At 39.1% G+C, this 27,380-nt stretch overlaps 1 protein-coding gene across 1 annotated transcript; it reads left to right on the top strand.

The window, feature by feature from the left end:
- Positions 1 to 1,134: 1,134 nt before the first annotated feature.
- ctsk (cathepsin K) lies at positions 1,135 to 26,749 on the top strand. Its single transcript, XM_084727577.1, has 8 exons — positions 1,135 to 1,254; positions 3,747 to 3,870; positions 9,738 to 9,860; positions 13,229 to 13,381; positions 21,314 to 21,532; positions 23,219 to 23,384; positions 25,578 to 25,686; positions 25,904 to 26,749. Exons 2-8 carry the CDS (start codon positions 3,748 to 3,750, stop codon positions 26,001 to 26,003), a joined length of 993 nt encoding a protein of 330 aa, XP_084583703.1. The 5' UTR covers positions 1,135 to 1,254; position 3,747; the 3' UTR covers positions 26,004 to 26,749.
- Positions 26,750 to 27,380: the final 631 nt, after the last annotated feature.

The raw sequence follows: 27,380 nt of genomic DNA, 5'->3' as shown, positions 1-27,380 counted from the left end.
GAGTAGAATCTGCTTGTAGTAATTCAAGTGAGTCAAAAGTTTTTTATGTTTAGGATTTCACAGGATGTGGACTTTTTAGGATATTAAATTATGAGGTAAATGTATGTAAAAGTGATCCCTGTGAGGAAAAGGCTCAGCTGACATCAGCTTGTTGCAGATTTCTTCATCGCTCATCTGCTCCAGGCGCAGTCCACCCAGTTACTTCATGGTCAGATAGCTTTACTTGCTGCAAAAGTGATCGCTAACTGTAACTTTGCTTCTATTAGCTGGTTAGCTCAGTTAGCCATGCAGTTAGCAGTCCAATTAGCTGACTCTCCCCCCTGCTAGGATAGTTCCTTAAAAGGCAACTCCATCTGTGTTCTTTTCAAATGGAAATTCTCACTCAGACATTAGCGAAAACTGGTGATGTAGGTTACAACGCCGATGCCCTCCCCTGACATGCCCCCCCTTCAGTAGCTGAAAAAGTGGGAAGCTGCAGAATGAGAATGAGAAAAAACCCTGAAAAGTAGATTAAAAAATAATGGCGTACTTTTAGACAGGGCATGTTTACTTTAACATTTATTTGAAACCACAATCTTGCCCTAAATTTAACCAAAAGTGATTTTGTTGCCAATTCCCAAGCACAGACAGGACTTATAATGCAAACCCCGGTCTCCAGAGCTGCATATGGTAGAACAAAGTAGCACTTTCTTCAATAGAAAAAAAATGTTGCCAATTCATCTTCATTAAAAGCAGAGTTATTCTTCAAAAAGAGACTTGAAAGCAGACTCTAGTGTACTTCAAAGTTTAAAGCCCAGGCCTTTTCCTCTTTCATATCATATTGATTCTTGTACATTATATCCAAGAACTAAGCACATGTTCATATTTTACAACGGTCTAATAAATAATCCAAGGCCAAGATGCCATTTTTATTAAAAATCCAAGAGCCTTCTCCATTTTTCAAGCAGTGTCCCAGAATGCAGCAGAGTGCTGAGTGAGTTCACTGCCAGCCTCTGTGAAGCTTTCGGAGGTGCCGTTGTAATCCGACACCTGACATCATCTGGTTCTGGGATCTTTGCTATTTGAGTGAAACCAGATGTAATTCCCCTGCCTGGAAAAAATAAACGAAACTCCTCCCCAGAACCGGAGCTCCCATTGTACTTCCTCAAAATCTAACCGATATAAACTCACACACTCTGACCTACTTTGACAGTAGAGGAGGACGCAGTCAGACCCAGAAAACTTCACCAAAACTCTGTGACTTTTGGACCTCAGGTAAAGTTTATTGTTTACGGGTTTGCTGGTGCAGAGTTTTACTTTCAGTTTTGTGAATTCCTGCTCTTGAACGGGAGTTTTATGGTAACTAAAATTTGTCTGAAGGGATTTAAATGAACTGATACTAATGTTTTGCACTAAAGGTAAACCAGCTTGTGTGTAACTGAGCTGCAATGCACCAAAATGCTGCAGAATTCTCATCATTACAGGCACTGATTTCCCAGCAAGGATTTTGACTCTTACGATTTCTCTTTGAATTTTGGGTCACATAAATTCATATGTATTTTTTGCCAGCTAAGAAAGTAATTAGTCTTTAATAGGATTAGGATTAGAGAATGATTTGACCTATTTGCACCTTAATAGAAAGAGTTTTAGAAGTCAGAGCTGCAGCCTTAACTAGGAGCTGGGTTAATTCATTGTACTCATGGAAAAATAAAACAGAAAATATTTAATTCAACATACTGATGCTTTATGTACAACATTAATTTAATTAATTTTGATCCACAAGGACAGTTGTTATGACTCATATACAGCAGGACAGCACAGTGGACATATTTTTCAGATTAACAGTAAATGTTTTGCATAGATCATGAAACCCTGCTATTTAAATCAGGACATTTACATCAAATCACCCAAGGGTGAAGTCATGTAGCATCGATCTGTGTAGGAAGCTGGCAGTGTTAAGCAGCTCAGGTCACACAGCCTCAAAGCTAAAGCGAACACTTTGTTTTCTGCTTTTAGTTTACTTCAACTTAATAGATCACCGGCCTTTACTGGAAACAATGAGCACAAAGACAGTAGAAACAGGATGTAGTAAAATGAGATAAACTGGCAGAAGCTGATGAGTAACAGATGGCAGGAAAGCAGAGAGAGGCAAAGGCTGAGGTGAATATTTTACACCTGGACTTGTAAACACTCTGACAAAGTATCTGAATCCCCGATGAGAGCGCAAAGAAACTTTTCCAACACAATGACAAAAAGTTGACCTAGTTCTGCTGAGTTTGGCTCTTTGTCTGGTGGCGTACGTTTCGTGTCAAGCTGACAGACAATATTTATTGACTTGAAAGTTGATCATGTTTGAGGCAAAAAAGCCAGAATGAGGTCAGTATTTTCCTCAGACTTAAATTCCTTTGGAAAGAGGCAGCGCTCAGAGCAGCAGTTATCTGTTTATGCCACTGACCGCTGGACAGCAAGTTTCCTCTCCAAAGTCAGCTGGTGGAAGGTTTCCTTGGAAATTTGACCTGGCATGCTCCTTGTCCTCCACTGCACAAGGCGCTGATGACAAGCAGACCTTTGAGCCTCACATACGCTAATGCCTTTAAACACCGGTCAACAACACTGGCCAAAGTATATTTCTTGTGGCCCCAAATATAAAGATATGTTAAAACAATACAGAAAAGGCAAGTTTGACGCAGCTTAACACACCCTTCCTTTACTGTGACACTTGTGTTGCTTCTGATTTATCATGATGTGGTGTTTCCTGAAGATATTGTTTCAGATGAAAAAAACGAGCTTGACTTATTGAGGACACTGGCAGCATGCAGTCCTTTCTGTGACATATTCTCAAGGGTGGAAGTAACTCATTTTATTTCAGTATATTTGTAACATCAGAACTTTTTCTTGTAACTGAGTATGATTTTAACAGTACTTGTACTTGAGCACAGATTTTCAGTACTCTTTCCACCACTGCATATTCAAGCCATTCACTTGCTTCCATTCACTCCTAACATTTTGCTGCTGTTTGTGGATTTGTAAAAGTTTGAGTTGGAGACATTAATGTCAAACTGTGTGGATTCTGTGTTCTGTGTGTGGAAAAGCCCCACAGTGAACATGTTTTTATCATAAGTTTTACTCTGGCTTTATTGAATCAGTCCTCACATTCTCCTTCATCAGCTGGTAAAACTTACTCACCCTCCAAAGTAGAAACATATTGCAGGGTAGCATCAGAGTGTGCAGCAAAGTCACAGGCACAACCTTGAATGATCCGTACAATGTTTAGACTTTGAGGAAGGCCCAGAGAGTCCTGGCTGATCCTCGTCACCCCGTCTCCAACGAGTTCAAGTTGCTTCCATCTGGCTGCAGATACAATCTGCCAAGATGCAGGACCAACAGACTTTAGTGCTCATTCGTCCCTGGTGCAATTAGCCTTTAAATAACTCAATGTTATCTTTATGTTGTATTTATTGTTTATTGTTTTTCTGGTTGTTATGTGGTTACTGTTGCCCTTTGGGGACAATAAAGATGTCCTTGATCCTTGAGCCATGATTGAAATCTTTATATTTGCCGTCAACCAGTCTACACAGACTTCTACAAAGTGATGTTTCATTATATTTCTTTTCATTTTTTTGCAGCAGGTTTGACTTTCATATCACTGAAAATGAATTTCAACCATACTGAACACGAAGTAGAAAGACAATACAGGTCATATGTGTGTTTCAGGCCTGATTTGATGCATATAAAACATGACTTTTTGTATGTTGTTGTGTTTTCAGGATGTTGCAGTGTGTCTGCGTGTTGCTGCTGGCAGCCTCGGCTCTGGCGCACCTGGATGAAGCATTTCTGGACGCCCAGTGGGAACAGTGGAAGACCACACATGGGAGAGAATACAATGGCCTGGTAAGTGTCACAGCGTTTTTTAGAACAAGGTCCTCTGCAGAGTAAAATTAGAGCACGGCAAGATTAAAGAACAAAAGTGATTATGAAGAGAAACAGGGGCGAAAAATAAAGATATAACACTCTAAAAAGGGTCTTTGTAAAGTGTTACGTAGTGGATTTAAAGACATTATTTATGTTCAAAACTAGATTTTGCAGGGGTGACATCAGAACTTCTGCAGCCTCGAGTCTGCACAACAAAGGCCCATGAGAGATGAACTTATTGCTCCCTACCCACTGCTAATGAACTAATCATTAATTTTTCAAATAAGTCAATAATTTTGTTTTGGTTTAGACCTCATCCTAAAAAAAAAGAAAATATATGTTTGTTGCACATCACAACCATCTAACTTAAACTTTTCTGTCATGACGATGCTGCTGGTTTCCTGAGGACAGTCTCTTTTGACTTACTTTGATGGTAAAAAGTAAAGGTCAGAGACAAAAAAAACGCTTTAACTAATTTATAAGCTGCATACTTAAATAAATCAGTGTACTTTTGTGGTCAAGCCTCATATCTTATTGACAGACCACAGACACAGACAGAGTTGCAAATTCATTAAGAATTGCACTAAACTTTTTTTTTTTGCAGAGGTTCAATTAAAAGTGAAAGAAGTGGGAGGCGGAGTGACAAGTGCAAAGATCAGAGTGGCATTAACGGGAATGGATGTCAATTTTTCATTAAAGTTGGAGTCTCGTTTGTTCAAGAGAAAAAAAATGTACCACAGTTGAGAGGAACAGTTTCCTTTTTAGAACATTTTCCTTGAGAGCATCAGTGACTTCAACCTCTGATGCTCTCAAGGAGTCTGTGTCTGTATGTATGAATGAATGTACAGATGTGCATGGTCGAGCTCTTCTTCCTCTCATCTTCAGGCTTTCTGTATTACCTCCTGTCTCTGTGTCTGTCTTTGCGCTTCGGTAGCTTGCTCAACATGCGGACGTCTTTGTGTTTGACTCACTGTCTGTCTACAGCTGAGTCAAATTAACAGCCAGTCGGCTCTGTGTCTCCTCCCTCTCAGCTGGTCTGTCTCTGCTGTCGCCGCCAGTCTGGTGGTTGTTTATTCAGAGGATGCAGCTCTGTTGAATCAACATTAAACAGAGCAGATGTTTCTCGTAAGAGTTTTAAGTAACTTGATGCCAATACCAAATCACCATTTGGCCAGCTTTTATTCTTCCGTTGTTTTGCCATCAGTCAGTGTTGTACGTTAGTTGTGTGTGGGGGGTTTTATTTTGGCATTAAAGATATTAAACTAATGCATTATTATTTTTTATTTCAGAGATGAAAATGCAGGCAGATGGTTTGTTGTTGACTGTAGAATGAACAAGATAATGTACAGTACAGATACGTAGATACAGATAAGTACAGATACTTTAATTCATGGTTTTTAAGTGGATAATATCATATCATCAGCATATAGACAGATTTTTATGATAATTGGTACCAACTGGGACATCTGAAATGTTTGTGTTTTTATGCATTGCAGAGGAAAGTTGGATCAATTAGTAAAATGTGCCGTGGGCATCTTTGTCTAACTCATTTTATTGTTCGGTTAGAGAGGAATGTCTTCAGTGAAAGGGACAGGCTTTTTTTCTTTCTTTTTTTGCTTTTCTTTTAATCAAGTAAGTGAATTAGAATTGATGGATTCAGTCTCCTCCAAACAAACTCCTCCACAAAATCCATTTATATGCTCTAGGCCTATCACTAATTTGTTTTCTTGATTGGTTTTTGCAAAGAAACATAATTGCTGTCAGGATTATTTCCCCTGGTCGGAAGCATCTGAGGGAGGTAATGGAGATGATGGGAGGTAAACAACTGCAACACTCTGTGTGATTTAGACTTTGTGTGATTTAGACAACAAACACATTTTGTTTAAGGTTGAGGAAAGACTGTAGTTTTAGTTAAGTGTTAATAAAATACACATTATGTGTCTCTAAGTAATCTTTGCCTGAGTCAGCAGTGACTGTGTGAATATGGCATATGTCTACATTTAATTGACCCTTTGCTAAGCCCTGCATCCTGACAGCATCTGTCCAATCATAATGTAGATTTGCAACTGTAAGTAGGGCGCTGCAGGTCTGTCAAGCTTTGAGTTTTTCTCCACATGTTGAAACAGTGTGCATGGGGCTCTCAGAAGAGCGATAGAAGACGTCTTTTTTTGTAGCCTCTCAAAAACTTGAAACACAAGAATGCACATGTAGGGAATGAAATAAACTTTGTCTTCATCTGCTACAACAGCTGTGAATGTTAGCATGTCCAGCTAACTAATGCTAGCTTGCTAGCAGCAGTAACATTCCCTGTAGCCAAACTTGTTAGATACCACTGCATCTGGTATTTGGAGGTTTGAGGAGGAGGACGAGGATGTGGGCTGATGCAGGATCAAAGTGGGCCGACGATGATGCATCTCACTCTGGCTCACTGTCTCAGGTTGAAGTTGGGTTAGCTTAGCTCCTGGATATCTTCCTGCCGTGATCCTGGCCCGGCTGGTGTGACCATCTCAAGGTCCACTGCACTTAATCTAGTCCCTGCGCTTCCTTTTCCCACCTTAAAGTGTAAAAATGCCTGCTGTATTTCACCATCCAACTCAATGTTTGCTGAGATCTAAGCTTGCAGCATTAAAGAAACATTAAGGCTGTATAGGCTGACTTAAGGACTTAGCACTAGCTTACATAAGCCAGCTACACTCATGTAGTGTGAGTCATCGTTTTAGCCGACAAAACTCCACCACTGTCAGTTATAAATGAGAAGCTGCTTTTGTTATATACACAGCACACACAGGCTATGAACCAGCAAATATGCTCACCCAGAGTGTCGTACGACAATATGATTAGAGTACGAAAATGATTGAAGAGTAAGAACAAATTAATTTTAAAAAGAAGAGGGTAGTAGTGTCATGTCAACATATACATACATGTCAATTGTCAGACATCTTGCACCTCTCATATCTTTTATAGGAAAGTAGCTCTTTATGTCTTAAAGATTATTCTTTCTGATTTGAGTTTGTGAGGAAGAGGAGATCAAAGATCCACCTGCCACATCACTAACACCTGACAATGTGAGAGTAATATCCTCTCTGTCAAAACACGACTCGGTGCTGACAGGCGTGGACAAATATTATCACGGGTTTTTACCAGACGCACAATAGGCTCTGTATGGTAAAAAGTACGGGGAACAATCATGAGTGGTAAAACAAGAAATGTGAGGCCGGCACTGGTTGCTCTACTTCCTTGTTTTTGGCCTGGAGAAACAAGACAGATGGAGTTAGAGAACAGAGAATCAAAAGTAAAGCAGGGCATGCACAATGAGAATTTACAGTGACTTAATCTTTCTCATCCTCAGCCAGTAATTCAGGAAAGTTAATTTCCAAAAGGCCGTAGACCCACTTTTGCTAAACGGGCTTTTTCTGTTTGTTTACCTTGATTCGGGAGGCTCTATTAGGACTTAAGTGGAGATGTGAGAGGCACTTACCCATAGTTAATGTATTACCTACAGTAGATGGTGGCTGACACGACCACAGTTTGGAGAAGTGCCAGCACAGAAGCTCAGCAATGTACTGCTGTGGACAGGGTCAGCAGCAAAATGTTTAGGTCTACCTTAAAAAGAATGAATATCACTTCAAGTTTACACTATATTTAGAATATTTTCACACCTTTACCTTGCCGTCAGATGGCTTTTTTCTCTAAACCAAAGAGCAGTAATTTAAGATCTCAGAACACAGGAGTTGCTGGTTTACTGCTGCCTTGTTAGTTACTGTGTGACTCTGGTGTTTTCTCAGATTATTTTGGAAGAAGTCGTAGAAGCAAACTAACTGGTTGGGGCAGCAGTAGGGTTGCAGCAACAAGGGACGCACCTGGTTTGTAATAAGTTATTCAGGAAAACGGAAAAAATGGGATGGAAACCCAAAGATTTTCTACCCAAAGTCGCTTGTTATTATTTGGGAAAAACCAAAATATAAGCCAGGTTAAAGATACTACTTTTAATAATAATATTAATAATAAAACAGAATCCTCTTTCTTTTGAGGTGGTGGTGGGTTCACTTTATAAAACTTTGTTTAAAATGCAATTTAAAAAGAGAGATGAAAAGTACAACTGGAGTATGATGTGGAAATATATGATACACAAACAATTGCCAGTGAATATTAGGTCTGAAAATAAAACACTTACCTGATTTAGCCTAACTTCCGGTTTCTATCTGAATACAGATACGGATATAAATAATAATTTTTCTGTGCATTTCAACCAGCAACTTTTGAGTAGAAAAGATAATAATAAAAAAATAAAATTACAGCTTTTGGGAGTCTGGTTTGCTTTGAAGGGAGCGATGTTTGGCTTATATTAGAGCAGTTTTCCATCAGAAAATGCCGTCTGATGGTAGTGTACAATTTAAATGATTTTTTTAAAGTGGCAAACACAACAGCACACTGCCTAAGATCTGTCCAGGTTCTCCTCTCTGCTTCTCCTAACTGAGGGCGGGTCATCCACCATCAACTGTAGGTGATACACTTCAAATAATCCAGACTATCCCTTTAAACAGCATGTCTCATACCTGCTTGCTGCTTTAGTTTTTAATAGAGGTTAACTTGAGTCTGTAGTTTTGAACTGTATTGCATTCAGCAGTCAGCAGATGTCAAACAGTGGAAACTCCCCTCACCTTTGACTCTATATTTTACCCTCGTTTTTTTCAGTTTCCCCATCGCTAAAATTTCCAGTCGTCTGTTTTTTTTGTTCTAGTTTCAGGCTGCAAAGAAAGAAATAAAGAGATGTAGTTTTAGTTGGTGTTAAACCAGAGCTGACCGTGAATTCACTTCCTAAGCGCTCGCTGAGCATCTGTTCTCCCTCCGCTCTTCACCCCCGGCTAGAGGTCACCACTCCGCAGCTGTGAAGTGTGTTTGTTTGCGTCTCTGGAAGCATGTGTGCAGTTTATCTGCAGCGCTGCGTGTGCCTGAGTTCATGAACGCTTTGAGAACACGTGTGTTTTATGTTGTTTTTGTCTCTATCTGTACGTTCCTGCATGTATTTATATGAATGTGTATGGTGTGTGTGTTTGCATTATTTACATTTCTGCGCAGTCAGCAGAAAAGCGTGCGGCTCTGTTGCTCCCTCATAGTGATTTTAATCAGTATTCCTCCAACAGTTCCTCTAATTCAACCCTCCTTGAACTGACATCAATGTAATAGAATCAAAGTCTCCTTGCATCATTTGCATTTTCCATTACTGGAATGGATATCAAGACAGAAATAATGATTATAGTTATGCTAATGCTTGTTAAGACCACGAATACTAAGTAGAGCATTGATGTTTTTTAGGTAACCAACCAACCACTTGGCTTCATCTTATTCCCATATTGTGAAGGACTAAAAAAGTTTGCATATAAATGAAAGTCGGTTTCTTTCCAGGCTCATAGATGCAAATTGCAGTGATGAGATGTGAATAATCTAAAAGAAAAAAAGATAAAGCAATATTTTAACCTAAATTACAATTGCATTGGACAGTTATGTTGCTATATTATCTGCACCAGGGAGCATTGTTATGTGATCATGTACTGGTTTAATTGGCCTAATTAATGAAATAGGGCTGTAATACAGACAAGCTTCCTTTCCTTGCTAATTAAAACGTAAATTTGCCCTATTTGCCCAGATTGATTTCTTTTAGCTGTCAGGTGTTAAGGCAGGAAGGAAGGAATAGAAGCAAAAGTTAAAACAGAAATGGAGGCAATGACAGAATCCACGTGTGTTATGACCTCCTTATGAAGCCCAGCAGTGTGTGTGGTGAAAAGAAGTGGTGAGTGACTGGTGGTGTTTTGACTCAAAGTGACACATGCACTTGTTTGTCTCAGGATGAAGAGGGGATTCGCAGGGCCATCTGGGAGAAGAACACGCTCATGATTGAAGCCCATAACCAGGAGGCGGCGCTGGGTATGCACTCGTATGAGATGGGGATGAACCACCTGGGTGACATGGTGAGTCTGAGGTTTTCCTGCACGCTAGTACTGACATCAAATCCTGCACCATGATTCAGAGAATATCCCATTCAAGCTGACATCTTTTTAAATTTGTTTTATCCCATGTCAGCTGTCTGAGGTTCACACTGCAGGGAAATCAGATCTTTAAGACTGTTCACACAGATATTCATAAGTGATCAGATCGGACTTTGTGTGTCCAGACATTACCAGCCTTTCTGGATGGGTTGCAGGCGTCAGTAACTATTTACGCCGGTGACGCAGCTTTCCAGTGAGGACGTGTAAGAAATGGAGAGAGCCTGTTCATAGACCTCCACACAAAGTGCCAGCAGACGATGATTTCAGCATCTGTCCATGGACAGCTGTTCTCTGGTTCTCTGCTGTTCTCTTGTTGTGAGTGACACAGAAGACACTTGTATTAGATCAGAGCTGCATCTGTAGAAATTCAGGTGGAATCAATTTCCGTCCACACTCAAATCTGGTTTGCAAAAATCACATTTCCTTTGTTTGTTTGTTGGGTTTTTTTTGCTGTCCATGCTTTCTGAATTCAGTCTGGAGATGGATTTGTGCTGAAAGACTGAACAAGGCCTTGAGTAAAAGATAACCATTTCAGGACAGAAAGACCAGCATTCTTTTCTTTTCACTTGTCTACTTACTAACATCATTTACAACGTGCTCTGTGATGTTTCAGATACCCTTTCTGCTGTCTTCTCCTACCTGATCACCTTTGCACGATATGCCAGTTGGGAAACGCTAAAAGCCACGTATGGTTGATTTTATGATGTATATAGTCTGAGATGTTTCTCACCGAATCATGGCATCGAACTAAATCACCAAATACCATGAAAACAAGTCACTAATTTATCATTTTTTTCCTCTATGATATCATTGTCTCAGCCCAGCTGCTGTTGTGCCAACAACAGACATTTGTTTCAGCTTAATGAAGTAAAAATTCACCAACTGTTATGGTACCATTTAGCTCAGGATCTGATCTTACGTCATGCAGTCAAGCTGAAATTAATAATTCTTTTCTTTATCGATGAAGCTGTTGATTATTTTCTCAATTACTAGTCAGGAAAAAGTGAAAAACTTCTATTATAATTTCCCTCAGCCTGAGGTGACATCTTCCAGTGTCTTGTTTTGGCTGATCAACAGTCCAGTACCCAGAGAGATGATGCTCGCTATAATGTCTGAATCACACCATGGCTTTTCAAGGGAGCTGTTTTCAGTGGGAGGGTACAGTACACATGTGTTCACATGCATAAATCTGCCCGCTTACATGCAAGAATATACTATTCCTACCTTTCAATTCATACAGACAATATTTAGCCAGGGAAAACAAAGAAACTGACAAAAATATTCACACTTGCAACATTTGTTGAGAATAAAAATGAAATGAAATGACAACAGACAGTGGAAAACTGACCAGACCTTGTCTGCATCCCATGATGCTATTCTGTGCAAATAAACACACATTGACAAGTGCTTTACTATTAGACCATTATTTATTTCTGTACAGGAAAATATACATTTATTCAAAAAAAAAAAACAGTGGAACCAAAAACTACTCATAACTAATCAGATTTGGATGGTCAGAATCTTCAGCTCCTGGTCCTTTTTTTCTCACACAGACAACAAAGGAACACTTTTATTAACTTTGGCGGGATGTTAAGATTGACAGCAATGTTCATGTAATATAGTACACAGGCCAAGTTAGCCCACTGTGCTAACAACAGATTGGAAATGTGCATGTGAAATGTTTTTGCTGACACTAGATATCAAACAAAAGACAAACTACACCACATAAAGTTGCACAACTTCTAAACAGAAAGCAAAAGATAGCGCTGTCTTGGAGTCTAACCAGGGCAGGCTTCTGTTCCTCCAAGCAGCTGCGGTGCCTCCGTCTCACGACTACCATAATATGTGTCTGTAGTAGAGAGAGTTAATCTAGGCTTCGCTCAACCTTACTTGATGCAGTGGAATGATTTTTATCCTGGTGAGCCGAGCTCCCCGCAGCTCCACATATTCTGAACGCCGTGCATGACAAAGAAAAGGAACAAGTCCTCACTGTTGAGCAGCTGGAACAAACAAATATTTTGCATTTCTGCTCTAAGAATGTGTAAATGGGTATTTGATTAAGAAAACAGTTGCTGCTTAAGTTTCTGTCAATCGATTAATTGTTGCAGCTAGAAATCAATCAACACTGAGCCACTTTCAGCTACAGTCTGATCAGTCTCGCTGTGCATCCGAAGCACAAGCTGAGATACAACTGCCATTAGCAGCCGTGGCACATGATAATTGATCTGTCTGCTAAGTGCATTCATTAGTGGAAATCCTGTCTCATTTTCCCCCCACAATCTCACGTTATAAACAAGAAATGAAACAGGGAAGTGAGAATAATGTGTAGTATATTTTACTCAGTCTGTCTCAGTCTGGCTTTCCGCTCCTGTCAGTTACACGTCTGTCAACGCGGGTCATGACTGATGGTTGGTTTTGTATCAACACGCCGGCTGTAACAGGCTGTACATCAAAAAATGGGTGGAAATGAAACGCACAGTGGCAGCGCTCAGGCTCATTTATTAGCGACAGGAGCATGTATACACATCCCAATTCTGGGTAAATGGCCAATTTCATGTTTATGTGGGAACAGGTGGCCGGGCAATGAAGGATGTGTTTCCATTTTCATTTTGACTGGGAGCACTTAAGTGAAATGAAAGAAATTAGCAGATGGTCTGCATTTCTTCCGTTAATGATGCTTCCTGCTTGCAAAACGAGCTGTAGTGAAAGCACAGGGGAATTCTAATAATAATAAAGGCAGGATATTTTAAAAATAATTGCTAAATATTTTGCAAGACCCGGGTTTCATTATGACAGCCAGCACACGAGTCACTTACTTGAATTCCTCTTTTGTTCTTCGTACTCTTCTCGTCTGCTTCTTTAATGTCATTGTTTTGTAAATCTTGTTTTATGTGCATGTTTTTTTACATTTGCACGGTGCAGAAAAATGACATTTCACTTTGGAATAAACTGTGATAAACCCATCTCTTCATGAAATACTTTTCATCCTCCGTCACCCTGCTGAATCAAATCCTCCCTCTCCCATATCTTTCACTTGTTCTTAAGTCTAAAAATAAATCCTCTCTGTCTCTCCTCTCTTGTCCCTGTCCCAAAACATTTCTATCTCTCCAGATTATTCCAGGAACCACAGAAAATTTCATAACGTCTATCGTCTGGATGGCGCCACCTGTAACCCCTTAACATCTGCACTCTTTGTCTCTTGTAATGTTTTTGATCGAGAAACTCGCCCTGCTGTTGCACTCGTCAGAATCATGTGTACACGTGTAAAAACTGTCACTCTGTTCATGCAGACGTCAGAGGAAGTGTCCGAGAAGATGACCGGCCTGCTGGTCCCGTTGAACCATGAGCGCAGCTTCACCATGGCTCTGGATGACAACATCAACAGGCTTCCCAAATCCCTCGACTACCGCAAGAAGGGCATGGTGACTTCAGTGAAGAACCAGGTCAGACATCATCCAGAATACATCTCAACCCTCATATATCCATTAAAAAACACACACTTTATTGTTAAAGCACAAAAATGATTCATCTAATTGTTTATTCAGTTCATCAGACCTTTAATATTCTGTTTTCTAGTTTAGACATGCATCATTTGTGAAACCGACCAGTTTGTCCTCATCCCTGAAGCCTCTCATGTAAAACCAAAATATACTAAATGAAATCAATTCAGATGAGATTTAAATCCCATCTTTCCCACATTGGTTTGGGGAAAATAATAAAGTGGAATATCTTTTAGGTTCTTCAATTTCTACATTTCTTCACACTTTTTTCATATTCCCAGTGACTTAAAAAAAACAACATTATCATATTGTGAGGAATAAATTATGAACATACCATCAAACTAAAAAGCATTAAAAAAAACTAAAAAGCATTAAGAAAAATAGCTGTTTACATGGCTGATAGAAATGAATACTCCACTTAAATTGTTATTTACGTGCAGCGGTGTATAGTCGGTGCTGTTTGAGCCATTTTGCTTCTTTGGAGTAAAAAAATATTTTTCAGAGTTTTCCTCAGTGTGAGCACAGCCTCCTGTCATCCATTCAAACAGAATATTGTCATATTCTGAATAATAGTGGAAAATTAGTATCAATTTTCTTAAGTCTGTTTGGCTCATACAGTATAGGAACATGTCCATTCTTACCATTTATTTATTTCATTTACCATCCATTTATGTATCCATTTTAAAAGACATCAGTTAATCAAACGTTTTCTCCTCTGTCTCTCCCTTCAAACACATTATAATGAACCCGAAACAGTCCGCCCATCCTGTCTTTTTTCTCTCTTCTCCTCATTTGAAACGACCAAACACACGCTTCTGTCCTCATTTGGAAAGATAAATTCCTGGCAAATGTTTCCCTGTTGACTTCATCCAGTCTTTTCTTTTTTTTTTATTGTGACAGACTGCTAAACTATTCAGCTTTGTTCACTTTGAAGGACGACTTTGAAAACTCGGTGTGGCGCACGTGCCAGTGGCGGCCCTCAGAAACATTTAGTGCAGCCCCAAGAATTTGACATGAAATGCATCCATTATATTTTAAATATTCTCTTTCAGTATTTTTCAATACTCTACATTTAAGACTCTGCGTGCATCAAACTGTACCCCACCCTAACAAGCATCTGTCAGGTTAGGTGTGATATCTTGTAGAAAGTTCATGGCTGCATGGCACCTTTCGAGTGTCACAGGAATTACAATCTGTCATCAGTACTAGTGCTGTATTTCAGAGGGAAACTTTGCAGTTTAATGTGGAAGTGAGATGGAAAAGCCACCACGGAAAAAAGCTGTACGTTTGAAGAGAAAAGGAGGTTTCGGGAAAATGGATCAAACCTTTTTTCGACAGACTTCGGGGGAAAGATAAAGTGATCTGTCTTATCTGCCTCGATCATACGCTGGCTCCACTAAAAAAATCAAAACTTTGATAACTCCTGATCTACTTGTACTGTTTCCACCTCGTCTATGACTCAGAGGAGAGATTACTTTCCTATGTTCATGCACATAGCGAATGCGTACATCATCCGTGATTACTTACGAGGTAAACCATGATGGCAAGATAGTGAGTAAAGATTAAAAAAAAAAGACTGAAAGTCAGTGTGCATGCATGTGTGAGCATTTAAGTGCCAGTTCTAGTGCCACACCTTTGTGCACTGTGTCTGAAAAGTTTGCGAAAAGTTCGAGAAACACTGGACAAGTTAATCAGATCCAAGGTTAGAATGTCAGACACTAGAAAGCTACAACAAAAAACAAAAAATAGAGGACAAAATATGATTTGTCCTTAGTGGATGTTACACTCATGCAGTGAGCAGTGACTGTGTGGCAGTGTGACGGCACGAACAATCACCGAACCCTGAAACTGAAGCAGCTATCAGGAATTCAGTCATGACTCATTTTCTTGTTTACGCCAGTGGTTTTCTTACTGTGCATGCCGAAATGTCTTTCATAAGAAAAGCTCGTCCAAGCTTGTTTTTGAGAGAAGAATGGGCGTGTTCAGGCCTCGCAGGCCAGATATGAACCCATTCCTTCTTGGTGTACCTGAATGAGGAGAAGAAAATGCTCAAAACCATACTTGAACAAAGTGGGAAAGCGAATAGCGAGATTCATGCATAAGTGTTTTACAAGAGAAAAGACTTAAGGGGTGAAAACAAACTCGCTGGTTTGGTGAATGCAGTACAAAGCTTCTTTAAAACTGCTGCTTTTCAGTGTTACTCTCTCAATAAACATGGATACGCATGAGTCAAAGAAACTGAGATCCACAAACATAAACGTATTCGTGAATGGATGCAGCCTGATAAATGTTGATAATAATGGTGGAAAATCACACAGGTCGACTTCTGTTGCATCTCGCACCAGCCGAGTTGATTTATGGACGACAACCTGTTCATATATTTGTCATAACAGTTCATAATGGGAAAAGGAAGCACTGCATGGCTTTAATGGCTGATCTACAGGAGCCCTTTAGTGAGGCATGTAAAAGTGCAAAAAGACAACAAGATCCAGGAAGCCTTGCTTAATATTCAGTCATCCAAACAACCACGGACGAAACTAAGATTCTCCACAGGCAAACACAAAGAATACATTTATTTCAGCAGGAGACAGACTGTCTTAGTTTTTTCCATGGTTGTCTGGACGTCTTACTAATACTAAGCAAGACTTCCTGGATCTTGTTATCTTGTAATATTTGTGTCTTACTCCTGTCAGTAGTTTGTTTTTTTGTTAGGTTTGGGAAAATCTCAGAAAAAGTTCCCAAGGCTGTTTTCAGGCAAAATGTGGAAAAGGAAACACAAAGCGTCACTGATTTCTGCAGGGAAATGTGGCTGTTGGAGGCAGAAGCAAAAATAATGACTTCAGCTGGGAACATATGAAGAAAGTGTTTAAAAATATCAATATATAATATAGAAAGTAAACTGTGGAGATGTTAAATAAGAAATATGGAAATTTGTATGTATTTTAAGCAATTATTGATTTGCTGAACATGATAGAGATATAATTATCATCAGATCAGTTTGGGAAAATATGAAAATAAGTATTTACAATCATGGAAATATTAATATGTTGATATTTGCCCATAAAAATCATATATTGTAACTCCATATTTTACAGCCACAGTCCTCAGGTTTTTCATTCTTTTGTTGTTTTCTGTGAAACCCTTACAGAGGTACCAGGTTTTAACATCTTCCAACATGTATAAGTGGTGCGGCACCTCAAAAAGGCTGTTCATTTTGTACTAAATCTTTTCTCTTGTTGCCATGAAAAAAACAAAAAGGTACAGGCTTCAGAAAAATACCAGCAAACATCCTTCATTTCACCCCAATTTCCTTCATGCTCCAGAAAAGTAGAGTACAGTCACATGAGCTGCCGGAGGAGACGGTCTGTTCTCGCTGCTAATGGACTTTGAAAACAAAAGAATAGTTTGGATTGTTAAATGTAATAAGTCATTATGAGTTAACAGGACAGCCGGGTCTTATTTATGTAAACAAAGGTCGAGCAGAACAGGAAGTACATAGAAATATGGCGTATACATCTGTGCTCTCTGCCAACAGGCAGATCAGCAGCTGAATGATTTGATGTGACCTAATGAACAGCAGAGCTTGAGGCTCAGCAGGGCTAATATTCAGTTTTCACTGTTTTTTTTTAATTATTATTATTATTTATTGTTTAGCTTTACTAAAAACATAATGTTTTGTTTACAAGGAGTTGCAGTTTTAGTCTTTTGGGTTGCATTGTTTTCCTAGTGATGTAAATACATACATTCTTTACTGTATTTATATCAGTCCAGAAATTCAACATTTGTTTTGTTTTGTTCTTTGTTTTTTTTTGTTTACCCTGATTTTAAAACGTGATTTTTAAAAAAAAAGAAAAGAAAAGATTTTATCTGGTTTTAGGCACAAAAAAAGGATAGTCAGACCAAATAAAAGTGTGATTTTCATTTATTTAGCAGTGTTTTTAGATTCAATTTTTTACTTTGAACATTTAAAAAAAAAAAAATAAATAAAATTCTGTATTTTTTCAATTACATTATGCTTTAAATGCTTTGTTGTAGTGATATAAATAGATTTCAATCATATATATTATTTTTTGTTCATAATACTAGTGATAAATAGTTTATGAAGAACGGGTGACTTTGACTTGTAGTTTTAATGGGTTTTTTGTTAAATAGAAACAAATATTTTGTATGTTTTTGTGGCACTAAAACATTAATTTATTCAATAATCAGTCAGATCTGCCTAAAATTAATTCTCTTTTTCCTGCACGCATGAAAACATCAAGCCTTTGAAAAAAAAATTAATTCAGTTAATCGTTTTAAAAGTAAACATGAGAAATTTAAACATAATTTCTATCTTGATTTCCATTAATAATTATAATAAATCATTCCTGTGAGTGTGATGTCAGTTTATGTGGAGGACGATGTCGCCTTCTGGTGGATGAAGGTCAAACTGCAGCTATAAACAGGATTTATTGAGCTGCTCCTCTGCCTCCCTGTTGTTCATGAATTATGCAGCAGAGCGACTGCACTCTCTGCATACTAACAACTCTGCTGCTTCCTCCCCAGCTCCTTTTATGATGACTGAATAGTGTTTTGATGTTTTGTTTGTTCGAGGCAAATTTCAGTCATACCAGAGCTCAAAGCGCCACATTCACATCATCCCCCAGTGAACCGATGTGATTACACATTTACAAAGTTTTTAATTGGAGCGGCTCGGAGCAGCAGATCGTCAGACTGTTTTCCTCGCGGAGGAGCAGCAGAGGTGTTCAAAGCCATGCAAGAGTTTATAGTCTGTCAGTGACTCGAATGGAGTTTCACGACTTCATGACTGAGAGATCACGAACACAGCAGCTCTGTGCTCCTTTAAATGAACCTCAAATAGCTGCTCTTAGTGTAGACTGGACTGAAATATTTGTTTGGCCCAGGTTATGTTGGCCTTTAGTTATCACTTAATACACTAATATTTTTTTTGCATTTATGACTGTATGACCTTTCGTGGTTGCAGTGATTCACATTTTTGAAAAACCCTTGAAAATTTAGGCTGCAAGTTATCAACAACTGCTAGGCTAAAAACAAGGCTTACTCAGCCCACTGCAGGCTCAAAAACAGACACCATAGAAAAGTTTAATTTCACCATAGAGCAGGTTTTCCTCTCTCACTTAGCCTTTCTATTTGCTATAACATGTTTAAAAAATACAGTTGGACCGGTCTCAAATGTTTGCATAAAATAACCTAAGTCAAAATTATCATTTCTTCTCATTTTTATCAGTAGAATCAGGACCGATTCCGAGCAACCCATGCTGGCTGATCAGGTCTGACTTGCAGTCCATGTCCCTGTTCATCCCAAACGTGTTAGACAGGTCTGAGATCAGGCCTCTGCGTGGGCCAGTCAAGTTCTTCCACACAAAACTCACATTTTTAAATAGAAATAAGGCATGTTTACCCAGAACTGCAGAGTGCAAATTGTTCAGTCAACCTTTTTATCTGTTGTTGACTATGCCGATGTAATTTATATGCAGTCTCCTGCCTCTGCTGTTAAACCCCTTGATGCAGTCTATCATCCCAGCCTTAGGTTCATAACTGCAGATGGCTTCAGAGCACGCTGCCGTTTACTATATGAGAAAGTTGGGTGGCAGACATGTAATGAGGAGAGAACAGCACTGCATTCTGTTTATTTACAAAGCACTTCTTGGCAGACTTCCCGGGTATCTTATGTGTCTTTTTAACTATAGATCAGTTTCACACTGAACCAGGTCCCAAGACTATTTGGTCCTCGAAAATCTACATAAATAACATAAAAAATTATGTTAATACTGCGACTGGGAAACTGGCTTTTAAATACTCTGCTCAGCTCCGCACAAGTGAAACAATCTGCTGAAACTTGTGAAAATAGAAAAACTAATCCCTTTTAATCAATTTCAATCAGTTTGGACTGACTGATGTGTTTTCTCTGAGTCAGTGTTGTCCATTGTGTTGGTGTCCTTGGCCCGTTTGTTGCACAATTTGTCGTGTGGTTTTATTGTTTTGGACATATGTTTGTATATGTACTGTAACCAGGGCGTCCTTGTAAAAGAGAGCTTGTTCTCAATGAGCCATAAAGGTTAGAAAAACATTTATTCATGCAGCAAAAGAAACTACTGGCCCATTACACAGGTAAACAGCTGTCCAGTTTTTATGTGTGGATGGATCAGGGAATAAGGAATAGTTCAGTCAAAATCTAATTATGTAGTTGTCTCAGTCTGTAGTCTGTGGGCCAGTATTGATTACAAGATCTGCACCTGTTCTGTTGCTAATATTAATGTCATAATGATCCATACTCCCTGAATTCAAGCAGCAGAAGTTCAGTTAAAACATACAGATACAACGGGAACATTTTTCAGGTGAATTAAATGCAAGAGTAGTCTTATGTCACTGGCTGTAACACATTTATTTATCATTTACTAGTTGGGCTGCTTAAAAAAGGGAGAGAAAGGTATTTTCAAGTGTATATTTATATTAAAATATTATTTTATAAAAACACAATGGCATAAAGAGCTGCTAATTCTGTGTTGTTAGTGTGGGTTTCAGTGGAGAGCTGCACTACGATTCTTTAAATGCTGTTAAGGTGCAATTCAAGCTTAAATTTAAAGACAACATCAGACTCTGTAATACATGCATGTCTAATCTGTTCCCAACCACTGCAAAATGCAAACACAGTTTCAGTGTCACTGACATGTTGATGTTAATATGTGGGGTGTTTCCACCCAGCCTGAGAAAACAGCACATTTCTCACTGTGTGACATGCAAACAGTCCTCCTCCTCCCAGCATGCACCAGTCAAATTGCCTATTCAATGTTTGATCTGACAGATGGAAATATCTTTCAAATTAAAGTTGGCAAAGTCTGCCTCCCAGTGGACAGACAGGACAAGACACAAACTAAACTGCATTTAATTTTTCATGCCTTATTTATTTGATTTTCTTTCAGGTTTTAAAGTGGTGTTAAGATGTTTTCATCAGTGATTAATCTGCCAATTATTGTCTGTCTCTTTATCTTTATCAATCAATCGTTTGTTCTTTAAATTGTCAACAAATACAGAAATATGTCATCCTCAAATTGCTTTATTATCAATTATAAGTCAAAATATATTTTATCTGAGAAGCTGCAATAATGTTTGGGGGTTTTTTGCAAGAAAAAAACACGCCAAATATTCTGTTGATTCATAAATTGATTAACTGATTGATCATTTCAGCTTTAATCCAAACCAGCCGACCTGAACACAATCTCTATTCACAGAGCCTTCATTCTCCGCTAAACATCCACGTCCTTCACGAGAAAAGTTAAAACCAAAGAGCTCACAGAAAAATGGGCAAGCGTCAGGAAAAGGAACCACTAGATTTGTCAAAAAGGAAGACAATTAAATAGACTATGTATTATTAAAACAAAGAAATTACAGACAGACAGAGAATATTAAAGATTCTTTTTAAAAAAAAATCAGGCTCTGATGTAGTATTCACAGGAAATAAGCTGCTTAAAATTCATCCAAATCACTTGTTTTACACACATTTTCTTGCGGTTATTGTGTTCACTGTTTGGGTTAATTGTAAAGTTTATCAGCTGTTCTGTTTTATATTGTTATGCCTTGAATACGATATGAAATGTCCATAAAATATGTCACATAGGAAAGAGTGGTCAGGAAAAAGATTGTACATATTTATTCTTTTACCATCCATGTGCACCTTCTGGTCAAACTGTGAATGATGTTCTGTAATGTTTTTTTTTAATACATTCCTGTTTATTATTCCACGTTTACAGTCTGCTCAGCTTCCTCTTCCTGTTATAAGTGAGACTTTTTATAGGAACTATGTGCATTTTGTATCATCAAACTAAATCGTTCACTCTCCTTCGCTTCTGACAGGGTTCCTGTGGCTCCTGCTGGGCCTTCAGCTCTGCCGGGGCCCTCGAGGGCCAGTTGGCCAAGAAGACAGGTCAGCTGGTGGACCTCAGTCCCCAGAACCTGGTGGACTGCGTCACGGAGAACGACGGCTGCGGGGGAGGATACATGACCAAGGCTTTCCAGTACGTGGCGGACAACGGAGGCATCGACTCTGAGGAGGCCTACCCGTACATCGGAGAGGTGAGAATGTGAAATTAACCAACAACAAAAATAATATTACTGTAATTGTAGACGTTCCCTTCAGTGACTCTCGCTTTTAATCATCTTGAACTATCATGTGTTCTGCAGGGTTAGGCTTAGGGGAACTGAGGTTACCACATTTTTATGCCTTTTTCTTTCCTGTCATGTGTTAACACTTGTTCCCTTCCTGCTGCTGGTGTGGCATCCTGTTCTGTGGCCACAGACACCAGCGACTCCTGCTTTAAATGTGTAATGATACTTTCAGAACAAGGCAGAGAAAACCATATTTTAAGAGGTCTTATGAACGTGTTACAAGGGACCGTCCAGTGTTTTAGTATTGTACTCTCTGAATTTGGGGGCTTGTGAGAAATAGATTTTTTAAAAAACAGAACAGGTCAAAATCTAAGCAGAAGCAGAAGCAGAAGCCACAACAGTCACACAAGCGACATTTCAACCTTTCATGCTTACTAATTAACAAAATTAAATTATCCTCATTGTTGAGCGATAATAAAACACTGAAAATGTTTATATATGAAAGCTTAACCTTTGTAGTCATAGCTCACTGTGGCTTTGTTAAAAAATATTCTTAATATTACAAAAACTGATGTGAAAAACATGATATGAAAACTGATAAGAGTCAGAGGCAGTTAATAATCCTTACAAAAAAGGGATTTAGGTCATAAGATAAGGATAAGGATTGCTAATTACTGAGCACAAAGGACTTCCCAAAAGAAACAAAATAAAATACACACACACAGAATACTATAAAAGTAGAAATATAATAACAATATTAACACTTCTATTAACACTGTTAGTAATAGATTGTGTTTGCATTATTCTAATAATCAATTTGTCATAACTTTTAAGCATGAAAGAGATGATTACACAGATAAGGTAAAGCCACTGACTGTTAGATCAACTATTATGAAGATGTCCTGGAAAAGTCATCAGTGATCGATTCAGGATTCTTACAAAATATCTAAACGAGGACAACTTCCACAAATCGTCTGTTTACCGCCGCAGAGCAGCAGACGCAGACTGAAACCAAAGTGGTCAGTGGTTCCTCACTTGGTGTCACACTTGGTTCAGTCACATGTCACACAAAGAAAAAAAAACATATCACACCCGTTTTTCCATTTTGACATTAAAAGCAGAAGCAAACGTGTAATTGAATGGAGGAGAATTAGCAGAAATGATGAGGCAGAAACTCTCCCGTTGTCAAAACAAACCCAGTTCCTTCTTTAGTCATGTATTAATAAAATGAGGAAGTAGAACTGCTTGTTAATGATTAAAGGCTGCAGTCTAATTGTTTTTTGTATACTAGGAATGCACAGTAATAAGGACACATCATGTGAACTTTGGCTTTGACTGTAAAATCATGAGGTTAGTGCGCACAGGGCTGAAAATAACAATTATGAATCATTTCTACAAACTACAAATGATTATTCCTTTTATTATAAAACATCAGAAGATTCACATCACAGCTGTAGGCTTTTCTTTGTCACCTTTTGTTGCCAATAAAGTATCTTAAAATATTTAGTGACCGTGACCGTGTTGTGTGTGTTCAGCTGATTTAACCTTGCAGAGCTTGAATTTACTTTATGTTTCACCATTTGTTCCGAAGAGAATACAGAATTCTGAAACAAACATTTTCAGCATTCTTGTCTTCCTGTGTGTCGTGTGTAGGACGAGTCGTGTCGCTACAATGCAACAGGGATGGCGGCCCAGTGCAAAGGCTACAAGGAGGTTCCAGAGGGCGACGAGCGCGCGCTGGCTGTCGCGCTCTACAAAGCGGGCCCAGTGTCCGTGGGCATCGACGCCACACTGAGCAGCTTCCAGTTCTACAGCAAAGGTCAGTGAACTGCTCAGATCCAATGCTAAATTGACTTAGCAGTTAAGAGCAGAGACTGTGGTGAACTCTCCCTGTTCGTGGTGTGTTCATGGAGACTCTGACATGGTGGTCTGCTGAACTGCAGCCTCGTTAATTTAGCACCTAAATTCATACTGTTCTTAACTTAAAGGTGCTATATTAATGTTTAGACTCTCATGTATAGAACCTGGAGGGACATTTTCTTACCCATAGTTTGTTTCCTGGATTTGATTTTCAGACAGAATAGTTTTAAGTTTCACTGTTTTGTCATCAACTCTCAAGGGATCCGAGGATTTTAGTAAAAGAAACAAAAGGCCATTTTACACACACAAACTTTCACACTTTTCAGTGGTTGATTTGGTGACACAAGTGTGCAGCCTGTCGCCTGCAGGTCATCACCTAACAGATTAGTGCTGTTGCTCTGTCTTTTTCCACTACTCCTCGCTGACATGTTTCTGACTGATCTGCTGACAAAAAATTGAACTGCCTGTTGTCTTGTTTTGTAGATGCATTTTTGATGAACGATCATGGCCCTGTGACAAATACTTTCAAACCGGAAAAAGTAGCATAGGATGTTCGGTTTGCATTAGCAGTAACTTCATACTCTGCTCTGACACAGTGAAGAGTGAGGCTGTTAAAATTGTGCTTGTTTACATTCACAAATCATTCTCCTGTGAATCCTTCATGCTCATCTCTCAGGTAGATATTCTGAACACTGAGCGGGAACGGCAGACTCTGCCACGACATTACCAATAAAAACTACTGTGTAGATCATACAGGTACATTGAATGTCTATGGCAGATCATATACACATACAGACCATAAATAGAATAAAAAATGTACCTGATTTCTTAAAAATCTTATACTTGCCTCCATCGGTTTTGGAGGCAGTGTCTTAGATCGTACTGATTTGGTCCAAATCTGTGAGATAATCACTCCCCATTTATTTGAATATAACAGATAGAAATAAAAATAAATAAATGTGGCTTTAGGAAATAAAACCTTTTTCATTAAAACCTATTTATTTATTTATTTATTTATTGAACTATACTGACTGATTTCTGTATTTGTATTTGTTCATATATCTATTGTCTAATTTATTTATTTCAGGATTTATTTCATAGGCATATTTATTTATCAAATACTGAAATAACTGTCCTTCCATATCTAGGCCAGTGGGGATTTCTCCCCTTGAAATCTCTTCTTAGCGGTGTGAGGAAGGCTTTAAAACAGAATTTAGACTTTCATTTTTGGAAATAAAGGGGCAGCTGTGGCTCAGGTGGTGGAGTGGGTCATGTGCAGATTACAGGGTTGGTGGTTCGGTCTCCACCTCCTTGTCCTTGGGAAAGACATTGTTGATGCACAAGCCAGCACATTCCCAAAGCATGGATAAATGGGGGAGGGTTGCATCAGAATGGGCATCCAGCATAAAAAAAAGCCTCTGCCAAATATTACAAATATATATATCAGAATATACAGATCAATACCCAGTTGGGAGAGGCCACCTTGCAAGGTAGCTGGATTCAAAAGATCACAAGATCACACAAGAATCCAACCAGCCTTCAAGATATCCAATTGTGTCTGCCAATCAGCATCCTAGGAGGGACTACTGGCAGCTACAGGTGTCATTTTACGTGTGACAACAGCGAGCTGTCAGCTGTGACTGGCAGCGTCCATGGAAATGACTCGTCTTGACCAAACAATGCCAACTCCTGAAGAGGTTAGCATAGATTCTGCAGTAACATTACTTATGTAAAAACTATGTATGTCTTCATTGAAAGAAGAGCAAAGAACGACACTGAAGGCTTTTCTCGATGGAAGCTGACTGGCTTCTGCATAAGTTTGATCTGATTGGTTGAAGCTAGATGAAAAGTGTGTGCCCTTTTCCAAATAGTTTCTAAGGACGACCTCTCAGATGGTTCTGTTTCAGGTTAGCCTGGTGTGCCAGCGAGCAGATCATCCACTGATACAACCTTTAATGGTAGCAGCCAAAAGACAAAGAAAACTGGGGAAATAGAACTATGAAATATCCAGGCCAACCCTGAACGCACCACCACAGTAAATTTTAACCTGACAGTGAAATGCTCGCTGTAAGCTGCACTCTGTATGTAATTTTGGTTCACTGATGAAATTCCAGCTCAGAGTCTCTCCTCTTCCTCTCTGTCGTGTGCTCAGGTGTTTACTACGACCCCAGCTGTAACAAAGATGACATCAATCACGCCGTGCTGGCAGTGGGCTACGGAGTGACCGGCAAGGGGAAGAAGTACTGGATCGTCAAGAACAGGTGGGTCACATCACCTGTCTGGACGGCATCAGGTGGCTCATAACGGCCACCTAAATGAAATGACGAGCTTGTTTGTCGGCGTGGCGTTGATCTGATGCTTTTCTGTCCGACGTGTTTTTGTGACAAAACGATGAGCTGAGATGCTGTTTGACTCCTGGCGATGCTCAACAACTCTCATGTCTCTGTCTTTCCACTTCTTTTGTCTTTTCCCTGACAGCTGGGGCGAGAGCTGGGGCAAGGAAGGCTACATCCTGATGGCCCGTAACCGCGGCAACCTCTGCGGCATCGCCAACCTCGCCAGCTACCCCGTCATGTGAGGAGATGAGCGCGGAGCTCAGAGGAAGACCAGGGAAGACGAAGGGGCTTTGCTTGGACTACTACACACAAAAATGTTAATTCCATCACGTCAGCAGCCACTGCAAACAAATAACAGAAGATTCAACTTGCACAGATTTTTCAAACAGCGAGCATACAGTGTATTTGCATCACTGTATGACAAAAGGAAATTCAAACTGGACTTTTGGAGTGTGACAAAAAGGGCTAAATGTAGTGGAGTCTGATAGATCTCCTTTGTTTGGTTATCTTGATTTACTTGAAGCACTTTAAAGCCCCTAAAGTCTCAGTTTTATCTCCAGACCAGCAGACCTCCACTGTGGTTTACCCCATAAAGAAACACATACAGCTTTAGTACCTCCAGGGCACGATGCAAGTAACGCCAACCAAGAATACAGGCTGGTTTGGTGCCAAACCCACCAGGCACAATCTACATTTAACAGCATTTTGCCAGTAGTCGGTGATAGTTTTAGTCCCTAGTTTTAATTTTTTTTTTTTTACAGTTTGTGTGAAAACTAACAGAGTTTGAATTCAGTGTGACAGGGAACATTGCTGGGCAATGGTTTCCTTTCCTGTCTGTTTCCTCGTCTGTTCCTTTAAAAACTGCAATCAGTGTTTCTTTTGATTGTGTCAACTTTTGTTGTTGTTGTTGTTGTTCTGTTTAGCACTTTTCTGATGATCAACCGATGTTTTCTATGAAATTGAATAAAGATTTAATTTTGAAGTTCAACGCATCATTTGGATTCTTCTTACGTATCCAGCAGTTTGTAACGAAGCCATTTTTCTGTGATCCTTCCATATGGAAAAGATGGTGATAAATTTGACTAAATGTTAATATGTCTACCTGAAACTTTTAACAAGTAAATACACAAACATAATATAAAATAAACAATTATATGAGAAAAATGCAGAAGAGGCCACTTGGAATGAATCAATCATAGTATGAGACAATTATGATTTAAAATACATTAAACACAAACACTGGAAGCGATGGAATTCCCAGTTCCATAGATTTACGATGCTAATACTGTGGCGAGTTTGATAAACTGACACTTTAATGCTTTGGTGTTAAGAATCCATTTGATAACACTGTGACAAACCTTTTCACACCACCAGCCAACAAGAAGTGCTTGTCAACTGAAACAGAGCAAGGATTAAGCAACATATCCTGTGCATTTCTAAAAGAGCTGGATTTAGTTCAGTAAATACGTGACGCCTGACAACAAAGTATTATCTTTAAACACAGCTGTTACATGTGCAGGGGTGTGTTTTATAAGAAACTCGTCACAGGATCCGGTCTGCTGTCAAAAAAGGACGTATTTGATGTGGAAGTACCAGCTGCTTTCTAAGGATATATGCCA

Source organism: Lutjanus erythropterus, chromosome 9 (assembly GCF_056507025.1).
Source record: "Lutjanus erythropterus isolate fLutEry1 chromosome 9, fLutEry1.hap2, whole genome shotgun sequence".
In the NCBI taxonomy this organism is placed as follows: domain Eukaryota; kingdom Metazoa; phylum Chordata; class Actinopteri; order Lutjaniformes; family Lutjanidae; genus Lutjanus; species Lutjanus erythropterus.
The sequence above is the reverse complement of the archived record's forward strand: the minus strand, read 5'-3'. Positions and strand labels throughout refer to the sequence as shown.

Excerpts from the sequence above, each read along its gene's own strand:
- ctsk (XM_084727577.1), top strand. The coding sequence starts at position 3,748 with ATGTTGCAGTGTGTCTGCGTGTTGCTGCTGGCAGCCTCGGCTCTGGCG. Across the intron at positions 21,533-23,218 it reads CCTACCCGTACATCGGAGAG|GACGAGTCGTGTCGCTACAA; the intron begins GTGAGAATGTGA and ends TGTCGTGTGTAG. Across the intron at positions 23,385-25,577 it reads CTTCCAGTTCTACAGCAAAG|GTGTTTACTACGACCCCAGC; the intron begins GTCAGTGAACTG and ends TCGTGTGCTCAG.